We start from the raw sequence: 11,956 nt of genomic DNA on the forward strand, positions 1-11,956 counted from the left end.
TTTGCTGTATTTTCAGATGTTTTGGTATTCATTAAAAACAAAATTTAAATGAAAGGAAAATTTATTATTAAAAGAATTGTGATTTTATTAGCAATTATAATTCTAGGTTAGGTATTTACTAATTAGATAATTTATTAATAATTCAAAATTATCTGTTTTTCAATTAGTATATTTGGGATTAGAAGCCTCTGATGATGAAATTCATGTTTTTAAACCAAGAGGTCGAACTAAGAGAGATGAACCTTGGAATCCAAAGGGTAATTAACTTTAATGTAATATTGTTTAACTATCATTAGTGATTTCATATGCATATATATATACCGTATATCTTGGCAGATAAGACGATAATCCGGGCTCGTCTTATAGGACAGATACAAAAAAAAAAAAATAGATTCAAATTTATATAAATTAAAACCATTATAAAAAAAACGGACAAACCGTAATTATTTTCTAGTAGAGAGTAAGGTATGTGCACAAAATAGAATAGCCCATACGACGTTTTTGTGACTAGTTAGTCATTACCCAAATGCCGAATCTGTGCGAATGTTTGCAACAATCGCAAGGCAGTGCAAGAAAATAAAATTTGTTCATTCGAAAAATTACAAATAGGACATAATTTCGTATATGCTATACAGTATTATTATCCAGATGATGGTCGCTTATCTAAACTAAATTCATAGGCCGTTGATAGTTTGGGAGTCATTGTATAGGACAGATATATGCTAAAAGTATAAAACTTTGGCGAAATTTTAAAACCGCGTCTTATCTGAAAGTCGTCTTACGTGCCGAGATGTACGTATATATATACACTATCATGTTTATAATGTTACAAGAAATATGATAATGTATTGATAAATGGCATTTGTGAATTACGATAAAAACATTAGAAGTTTGGCATATTTGTGTGTTTTATACACACACTTTTCTAATGCAATTGGCAGTTATATCGTTGCTAAGAAAATGTCATACTTTAAAAATTTATTTGCTTCGACACTTGTGTGATTAGAGGGTCAGCATTTTTTTGATGCCTCATCAAGACTGACACCACCATGTCTCATTTGACAGGAAAGCCACAACAGTGGAATGGTTTTGTTCTTTTTTGAGAGTAAGTCATGCAAGCAGCCACATGAGTAAGCAATCGGTCTCCAGATGGAGACTGTGAGACAGCGCAACGGAAGTAATGCACTCAGACACTAAAGTTAACAACTAAATAACTATTTAATTTCAACGAAAAAGGAGTTTATGATACATATGTCGAGTTATATTGGCTTAGCCTATCTATCTAGCGGTCACGAAAGAGAGAGAGTTTACAATTGTTCGTGATTAGTAAATACCTGGGGTTGATGTTGATGCTCCTTGATTAGGATTTTGAGGTGACTAGGATGTCTGGATTAGGATCATTCAGGAAAGGTCTGGATCAAAATCAATTGGGAAAGTTTATCTTCAAAGGCACAGTTGACCGAGGGTAATGTGAAAATCTGATAGACCACTGACACAGGAAATTTTCGATTACTTTAATCCTAGAGAAACAGGCGACAACTTCCTTGACTGCCCATTAGTTGTTATATTAAAATGATGAAATCGGGACAACAGGTCCAAGGTTTCAAGAAAGTATCACTTTTCACACTGAGAACTTAAAAGACAATGGACTCTCAGGTGTGAAAGTTGACAGTTATTTGACAAAGTTGTATTATCAAGACATTTTGTTGTGATTTAGTTATGTTGTGAATTTGGATTCTCACACTTGTATGTTCATTTAACAGTAAAACTTACACAATTTGAAATGTAATACTGCAAGTAAATTTCTTTGATTTTTTTTTTTAAGTGATAGAAGCTGAGTTTTGTAATTTTCTTAGTTTGAAATATTAGTGTACAATCATACTACATCACCTGAAGTTTGCCGAGAGAAAATTCTTTACTTAATGAATGTTTTCAACCTATACCATAGACATCTTCAGGTTCTGAACTAAATTTTAAAAAATATTTTCAAAAATAGAATATTTTGTTTTGAATTTTTACATATAATATAATATAAAACAAAACAAATATAAAACAAAATAGAATATTTATCAGAGTTTCTGATTTTTGGGGGTGGATTTCTCTGCCCCAAACACCTGAAGTAATTTTGAATATCTCGGAAAGAATTGTTTTGTTAGTGTGAGGTTGTCGAGGGTATATAATTCATTCACCGACCTTTCAGTAGTGAAATCTTATACCACTTACGCGACTGAACCAGTTGGTGAAACCAGCCTCGGTTGTCTGTTAAGGATGACTTCCTAAAGATAAATTTATTTTGAATATCCTCACGGATATCTAATATCAGAAGTTTGCAAAAACCCCTGAAAGATGTTTTCTCCTGACACCAGTTAACCTAGGAATTTAGTGGGTTAATGCGCTGTTATCTTTCTTGCGGAATAACGAGTGGGAGGGTCGCGAGTAAGTTTGGAAAGGTGCTGGTAAAATTTAGTCAATGATGAATCCATTTAACAAAACAACAAATAAGATTTAATGAAATGCATAAATTGAAAATACACCAAACGATCCAAAAATAAGCTTACTTAACTCTAGATTCTAACCGCTTGAGAGAGAGTTGACATAAGTTCCCAAGTTTATACTACCTTGACAAATTGTAGATTGACATTCTGTTATTCTATCTTCTTAGGAAAGTTCATTTCTATAAGTTCTTAGACTACTCTTCTTTTTACACAAGTGATAAGTCTTGATTCTTCTACTTGAAATATTTTGCCTTCGGGAGAATAGATTCGGTTCGGACTTAGCACAAGGCTTCTGGAATCCCTCACGTACTTTAGCGTTGAAAGCTGACGGTGGACTCTTCAATTTGGGTGCAAAGTTTGATAATATTCGTCTGTTTTATTCAATCAAATTAAAGGATTTTCCTTACGTAACCTGGACGTTTGGGGGTAAAATCTGGGGAACAAAATCTAGGATGATGTTGAAATTTGGTGATGACAGTGGTGATAAAAACTGTTGAATTTCCACTTTAACGGAAGGGGGGTAGATCCTCCCTTTTACATTAGCAATAAATTTATTTAGATTAATTGCTTTCTTTAACTAATGAATAGAATCTTCAGTTATTATAATTAAATCCACGTATGATAACATTAGTCAAAAAGTATTTCTTAAATGAAATATTTGATAAACATTAGTTTCAAAGATGGGGATGAAAAAAAAATAAAAGATGAGTAAGTTCCGTTATCCTTGACAAGGAAGTTCCAAACGGAAGCATACTTTCTTACACAAGATTAAGTTTAAACAAGTTAAAAAAAATTATTTACCAAATAAAAATACAATATTTAAAATCTTAGAAAATTTGCAAGAACAGATTAATAATCCTTAATAAAATAAAAGAGAGAACCTTATTCTCACATTAAGTAGTGTGCAAAACTAAGATTTTTTGTAATGCAGTTGCCAAAATATAAGCAATAGTGCAAAACTGCTGTAGTACAAAAAAAAAGCTGTATTTTCTTCTACAATGTGATAATTATTGATTCCAAGTGTGTTAAATATTTCTGCTTCCCATATCAAATATGTCACTAATGTCTTTAGAAAGATCTTGCATGAGTTAACTGGCTTTACCTAGCACATCATCATGTCATCTTGGTCTTCCTCTGTTTTTGCAATGTTTATATTGGACTGTGCGGGAGGTGGATGGAGTCGTACCTCCTTTTTCTCGGCTAACAGGTCCGTGAGACCTGCCCACGTCAAGATGGCGGCTCGGTTTTGTTACGCGTCACGCATTACGCAAGTGAAGTGCGGAAGAGGATGGGTCCGACGGTAGAGCGGCGGCAATACTCGAATAAAGGACATGAACAACGTATAATAACAACAACAACGATTTATTAATGCTAAAGCTACAGATACAGTTAGGGCGAGCTACTGTCGCCTAAGTTCGGATACGCGGAGGGAGAGTTTACACGACTTTGGGGGAGTCATACCTCGTAATCCTTTCGTTCTTGTGACGGGGTGGAGATATCCTCGGGTATCCTTTCATAGTCGTCGGGACGTGCACACACTAGCCAAGGGACACTACGTAACTGACTTCGAGTCGATCGAACGGACTCTATGTAACCGACTTCGAGTCGATCAGACGGACTCTGTGTAACCGACCCCCTTTTCCTCTCTTGTCGCCCTTTTATCGCCTTGGTCACGTTTCTCGTTTTCACCAACCAGCATTATTCGAATGTTGTTCCTCATGATTCATGTTTTCTCCGTGGGAACCAAACAATAAAATATTTTGTTATTAGCGTTTTGGTTCCGGCGGGTTCGAATTTTCACACACTGTTTATATTGGAAGTTGTTGATGACAATTGTAAAGAACAATGCACCAATAATCTCCAGTGATGAGCTCAACATGCCAGGTTAACAGACTTTCACTGTATGTTGATATTTATATTAATTTATATGTTGGGTATATTATTTAAATAAATTTACTGATTTAATTTAATAAGTAAATTTAATATAATATAATAAAAATAAATATTAAAATTTTTATTATTGATAAAAAAAAATTTTGAGAAAGAAATTTATTAAAATTAACTTCTTATGATGAAATTATTTAATTTTTAGAAGAAAATAATCCTTTTATAAACTGTCTCTCGTGATGATATAAAGAATCATAAAGTAATAAAATCATTTTAAATGGTTAATAAACTTTTTTTTTTTTAATTTAGCAAGACTTCTTCCTAATTGTCCAAAACCTGAAAGACCAACCAGAGAAGGAGTTAAAAAAGAAGCAATTGAATCAGGTCTTGCAGCTGCTGCAGCAAAGTTAGCAGATATGCCAGTGAGTTTTTACTTTATTGAATTGTTCACTTCTGTTCTTAACTGTTAAACATTTATATAATTTAAAGTCTTCACTTTGTTTAAAAATTTTTTGATCATTTGATATCAACATTGAAATTAAATAATCAAAAAATTTTTAACTTGATGTGATTTTGTTTTATGATAGTATGACAGCATTATATATAATGGTTATATATTACAATTAGTACATGATCTTATAAATAGTAATAATCCTATCTTTAGTTGATATATTGTCATGTGAGGGTTTTTATTTTTCAAACATATTGATTAAAATGTTTACTAGAGTTTATATTAATATTACTGCAAAAATATTTATTAGAAAAGAGTACCAATTGGAAATTATAAATTAAAAAATTATATTAAATTGTTATTAACTAGAAAGTTTATTAATGATTTGCATAAATTAATTTCTTAGAAACATACATATTCTATTTTTAAGGTATAATAATAACAGAATAGATGGATTAACATTGATTTAGTAGGTTTCTGATATTTCTTATACATATACTTGTGTATAGTGTTCAGATGATGAATTTTAATTATTTTTTAATAATATAAAATTATGAATAGGGAAAATTACATTCAAACAGACAAACATTGAAATTTTGAGACTGGTAATTAAGCTAATTACATTACTTTGTAATCTATTTGTAATATCATTATTTTATAAATATAAATTTAAACTATATATATATCAAATAGATTATAAATTTATATTCTTTTTATAACAGATACCATTTGTTAATAAAATTAATAACAACTGCAAAACTATTTTTAATATACAATAATAAATGTTAAAATCATTAAAATTATATTAAACATTTTCAGTTCCAAATTCCTTTTCACTGCCCTACATAACTTTCAGTTCCAAATAGTTTTGCAGTTACAGTAAAGCGTCGATAACTGGAACCAATTGGGGAATGGGGTCGTTCCAAGTAGTGATTTTTTCCAATTTTCGATTATGTACGAAAAAATATATTAACCTATCCGATGTTCAAATTTTTCTCCGTTGAGTGTCGCTTCCTGTTGAATTTTTCTCCGTTGTATGTCGCTTCGTGTTCAATTTTCGTCGATTTTAAGCCTAACGAAAATTTTTATAATAATAATCGAGGCTATCGTATCGTTAAAAATTATTTCTTTATTTTGTACAAACAAAATAAATATATTGAAGAATATAAAAAACATGAAAATTATACTTTAGAAGTAAATCTAGTATCAAAAATGTTCGATTCAGCACGACACAGTCCGACTGAAAATCGTTCCAGTTTCCGGCCATTTCAATTACTGACGTTCCAATTTTCGACGCTCTACTGTACTTCTAAATAGCTAGTTGCAATTAATATTTGGAACTTCCAGTTCCGAATATTAATTTATATAATCCTAGATCATTGACAGACTGTATTTGTTTTACAAATTCTGTGCTGAAAATTAAGGATTCAATCTCTCATTGAAAGTAATGATTTCTTTTGATGAGATTTGAATACTGAAAATATTAAAAAGTAACACTGAATTTTTATACTTTTGTAAATAAATTTATTTTAATTTCCATTATTATTATTTAGCCTCTTAAAAGACAGTATCATAGAAAAAGACCAATGCAAATGAAAATGAAAGATATGGATATTCAGTCAGGTCCGTCTACTTCCACCTTTAGCCAAAAAAGATCTTTGCCAGCAAATGATCTTTATAAATGTAAGTTAATAATTTTATATTTATAATTATAAGTTTTCAAGTTCACTTTCTAGGATGCATGTGATATATGCAAAGAAATTTACTTTCTCTGGCATGACATATACACTAGACAGCCTACTGGTGCATAGGACAATGTCTCAGTTTGCTCTTTAACTTTTATTAATTTCATTTTGTTGATATTGACAAAAAAGCAATAAGTTACAATTTGTCATTTATAATATAGGTGTCCAATGCATGTATTACTTTCTATCAGATAAACTCTTTGAGTATAATTTTCTGATCAACTAGGTATGATCTAAGTATTTGTAAAAATTAATAAGAAAGAAATCAAAGATTCATTTATACTCATTGATTCCCATATTTTTTGTAAATAAAATTTTAAAAAAATTATTTTTAATCAAAGTAATTTTGAAAAAAAAGAAATATAATTGAACACAACTAATTTTCATAATAAATTGCATAGTGGTAAAAATTTCACATATTCTTATAAAAGTTAAGAGTAACAGTAGAATTATGAAAGATTGTTGAAGACATAGTTATAAAGGACTTTGGGAAATGTTGTGTTATCAAGAACTTGGACAGAGCAGAGGATGATCTGCTTTTTAAGCAAGCTGAAAATTGATAACTGAAATAGGAAACAGGAATGATGACACCGACAGTGAAGAAGTATTGTTTCAATGACTTTCCAAATTTTTTTATGCAAATAAAATTAATAATGAAAAAGTCAACTTATATTTGGGTCCTAATTTTCTTCAAAAAGTAAGGATTCCAAAATTGGAAGTAGATGTTTATTTGGGCCAATAAAATACTTTACACATAATTATAGTATCTACACATAAGTTTGAGTGTCATTCTGTATAAAAACCAAAAATATCATTCATCTTTCTTGTGTGCAGAGTGGTCTAAAAGTCAGTTTACTGGAATATATTCCTAATGTTATTTTAATAACAGTCAAAACCAGTTTACAACAGCACATCATTCTTACTATGATTCAGTCACTTCATTGGAAATATATTTTGGTTACCTGGTTTTTAGACCACACTGTACATATGATATATGAATAATAGTATAAGTTTATTATATATAATAAGTTTGATAATTTTAGTAACAATAATTGATTTTTTTTTTTTTAGCCAAAAAGCCAAAGAAAGGTCTAGCTACAGCCAAACAACGACTAGGAAAGATATTAAAAATTCACAAGATGTTATATTGAACTACTATTACACTACATTTAAATAACCCACAACTGCCAGTTAATTGTGCCTAAGTCGAGATTCGGTGCTGTCAACAGTTTCTAAAGTATCCTCCATCAGACGTCATTTCTGGATGTTCCAAAATAGTAATATGTCACATCATGCTGTGCATAGTATTATCTTAGTACCTTACATATGTATTCATGTAAAAAATGTGTTCACTTTTAAAATATTTATTTTTTATGGCATGTCATTGCAAAAGAGGACAATTGATATACTCAGTGATAGTTTTTTAATACTAAATTATTTAAAATAGTTTTATTCACTTAAAATTTCCTGGGGGGGAAATTGTTTATCTCAAGGATCTGCAAATATGAAAATTTCAAATTTATGAAATTCCTTTTGAATATTTTAAGGTATAATTCTGATTTTTAATTATAAATCAGTTGTGTGTATATATATATATTTACATATTATATATATATATTATTATTATTATTATGATTTTCATGCTAGTATATCTGTGATAACTGTCTGTTCATACGTTTTGTCAATCAGATGTGATTCTGTGCCATCTCTACAACTCATTAACACCAAAAAAAAATATATATATATCATAATGTGCATAGTACATCTCATTATTATAATTGATAAGATATTAAAAGAGAGGAAAACTTGAAATTTGCATCAAATTATCATATGTATATAACATAGAAGTTTTATTAGATGTGGCTGTGGTGTTTATTTAACAATTAACCATATGGAATGTATATATTTATGTAATTGTGTTTTACATATTCTACAAAAGAACTTTTGCTATAGTTTCATTTGTTGTATGTACTATATGGAAAATATGCACCCGTTTTATACGATAGGGGATTTACATTTGCTTAAAAGCTCGTATGCAAAATGGTTTTCACATTGCAACGATCTCTTTTAAGTCTCATAATTTCTCTTCGTTATAAATTTATATGATTTTTTTTTCGGTATTGTCATATTTAATGTCTTATTGTTACAGTTTTGTGTTTTTATTTTCTCTTTCCATAGCCTTCAAGATGCTTTCTTTTAAAAATATATTGTTTTTTTTCCTTGTTTTATCCAGATTAAATTGAATATAATGGTGCAAATAAAGAAAAACAAGCACTTTGCACTAAAGTCTAAATAAAAAAATTACTGTTATTTTTTAAACTGGATATAAAGTGCTTATCTTGATTTGTTTCTTATTTAAATAAATAAACCAGTTAAAAATAAATATCAACAAAATTGCTAGTTTTAAATCCAACATTCTTTTAAAAATCCAAAAATCATTTCTCATTTTTATAAAATTTTATGAAAATTCTGTTTATATTTTTTTTTATTTAATATTATTATTATCATTAAAAGATTCTTTAATCTGAAATTTTAAAAAATAATAAATAAATCTAAGGAAACTATTTAATGAAAATCAGATAATTTAATAATCTGATTTTATTAATTTATTGATAAGATTTTTTCAAAACCATTTTGTTAAAATTAGCGATTTAAAAAAATTAAAATAAATTTTTAATTCTATTTTTTTCCCTTTACTTTCTAAGAAGAAAAATGTAGATATTGTATTTTATAAATATGAATAAAATTGAGATAGTAAATGATTAAGTATTATTTTGAGAATACTAATTTAATGTCAAAAGCCACATTGGACTGGCAATCTAAGCATTCCATAAACCAATTTTTTCAAAATGATTAAAACTAAATTTTGTATTTTATGAAAATTTAGTTTTAATCACTTTTAAAAATGTGAGTTTGTTGGACAAACTCACTTTCAACGTAGGAAAGAATATTATATTAATATAAAAGTATCGGTATATACAAATAGTACTGGAATTTCATTGATTCATAAATACAAATTATGCTTCAGTAGAACAAAATGTACAGAAATACATCTATAAATTTCGTTTTCTCATTAAAAAGTGATTTTTTTTAATCATTTTACAGAGATCTTTTCCAGAAGATCTATACATATATTGATGATAATTCCACATAACGACAATGTGTGATATAATAATAGCATTTCCGTAAATACGGGAAGAATCCTAGAAGCTGCGATTCTCACGCGGATCTTTGGATAAGAGAGAGACAAATGTATCAGGGAAATTAAGGATCTCCGTTCCTTAATTTCCCACTCGGCACAACGGGCCTTCCAGTTTTCAATGCCGAGTGACCTCCCCACACGCAATTGAAGAATAATTCAGCAACTTCTATAATATTTTAATACATAGGCCTAATAACTTTCATTATTGATTTTAATATTTGAAAATAAGGATTCATCCAGATAAAATTTTCGTATATTTGTTATTCCCGAACAAGATAATGTTTAGAAAATTTTGAATTTAATATTGAAAAAACTTCGATATGCGACAACTCTTAAAATTCATCTTCCATGGAGATGACTACAAGAGAATCGGAATCACTGTTTTCCTCGTCTTCCAATAGCTTTGATAATTCGTCATTTGATATTTCCTCTTCGGTGGCATCTATGATGGTCATATTTTTGAATCCATTTTCCTCGACGTTGAAATGAAATGAATAAAAAATATCCGAATCACATTCTTCTGTTTTCCAGATGTCTTTATCGAGTGAACCACTAATCGTCTCGTACTGAATTTCCTGTAATTGAAAAAGCTACAGTTAGGAATATAGTAAGGAATAATAGGCGAGCATAATTAAATAAGGAATCTACGTTATTGTTGTTAATCATCAGATTGCCTTTACACTCGTATTGCGAAGAAGTGATCAGAAAAAGGGTCACTAAAGATATAAGCACAAATAACTTTAATAGCCATTCTTTATTATAGATATTATCAGACTTCTGTTTATCCAAATTATCATTATACGTTGTGAATTTTCTCTGGATACTTTCTACGCTCTTTGATGATGTGGAAGAAAGGTTAAAATTTATCGATTGGTTGTCGGAGTGTGAAAGATCCACGAAGTTTAACTTTTCTTGTGTGGTGTTAACTTTCACGACACATTGATCTAAATGGCATGAATTTGTACAGTTTGCGAGGAGGAGGCACAGATGTAGAACCTGCAAAATCTTCATTATTTCTACAAAATCTGATGATTTTTACTCAAAATAATCGATCTTCCACTTAATTAATAATAAACAATAAAAATTGAAACAATGAAGTTTGGATAAACGTTTTCAAATTATTATTGTTATTTAAAAGCGAAATTATTTTCGTAAATCGGAATGGCATTATGCATAAAGAATGCCATATTTTAATTCAACTTTTACTTGGTATGCGAAGTCTTATTTTTTATTAACAATGAGCACTTATCGTATAGTAAAAATAGTTAATATTAATAATATAAAAATAATGATAATTATTAGTATTTATTATCATAATGATAATATCATTATCGTTATACTGCCTTATAAGGCAATGCCAATTCTTAATCTAGACTTCAATAAGCCCTAGGCCCCAAAAAACCTAGATCTGTCCCTGGGGATATGTAATCTGCTGGGGTCTGGATGTAAGTACGGGGCCGGCTTTTCGCCAATTTGTCTTCTAGTTCATTGAACGGTATACCTGGCATCCATTTGAAAGCTGTTTGTGTTTCGCTGATGTCCGTCATATAAATATATATGACGGATGATGTGATGCGTATGTCTGCAAAGCATTGAGGAGTGACCGTGAATCCGTACGAACAATAATAGCGAGGTTGAAGCCGAAGTTTTAAACGCGAAAACGTGTACGTCGGACGTTCAGCGCCGCTTTTCTATAAGCTTAGAAGTTTGACAATAGTGTTTGGAAAGTCAGTGGAATCATGCTCGACATTCCAAACGCCATTGTCAAACTTCTAGGCTTACAGGAAAGCGGCGCTGAACTTCCGACGTACACGTTTTCGTGTTCAAAACTTCAGCCTCAACCTCACTAATGTCTTGTCTGTGCTCGGTAGCGTGCTTAATGGCCTGCAAAATAGCGTACCCTTCCACCGTAAAGGTGGTCACTTCAGGGTGGAGGGTGGAGGGTAAAGTAAACCTGCATGTGGAGATCAGAATCGATGTAAGCTGCCGTGAATGTGATATCGTCTTTCGAACCATCCGTAGCAATAATCAGGATCAGATCTTGAGGGGCGGATCTAGGTTTTTCGGGGCCTAGGGCTTATTGAAGTCCACTTGGGTCCTATTTTTCGTTAATACAAATAATACTATAAATTATCATTATTATTATATTATTAATATTAACTATTTTTTACTATAC

General features: G+C 30.1%; 1 protein-coding gene across 2 annotated transcripts in view; it reads left to right on the forward strand.

Annotated features, from left to right (window-relative positions):
- LOC136977450 (histone lysine demethylase PHF8-like) overlaps positions 1 to 9,061 on the forward strand; it is an 83,648-nt gene extending 74,587 nt beyond the window's left edge. Inside the window, exons 17-20 of one of the 2 annotated variants that reach the window (XM_067272936.1) lie at positions 168 to 257; positions 4,692 to 4,804; positions 6,387 to 6,516; positions 7,650 to 9,061. In XM_067272936.1, the coding sequence (XP_067129037.1) occupies positions 168 to 257; positions 4,692 to 4,804; positions 6,387 to 6,516; positions 7,650 to 7,729 (413 nt within the window). In that variant the 3' untranslated portion in view covers positions 7,730 to 9,061. The remainder of the gene's footprint in view (positions 1 to 167; positions 258 to 4,691; positions 4,805 to 6,386; positions 6,517 to 7,649) is intronic. The other variant, XM_067272937.1, reaches the window with a different exon arrangement.
- Positions 9,062 to 11,956: the final 2,895 nt, after the last annotated feature.

The sequence above is a fragment of the Centruroides vittatus genome, unplaced genomic scaffold (genome assembly GCF_030686945.1).
Source record: "Centruroides vittatus isolate TY-2023 unplaced genomic scaffold, ASM3068694v2 contig_459, whole genome shotgun sequence".
Classification (NCBI taxonomy): domain Eukaryota; kingdom Metazoa; phylum Arthropoda; class Arachnida; order Scorpiones; family Buthidae; genus Centruroides; species Centruroides vittatus.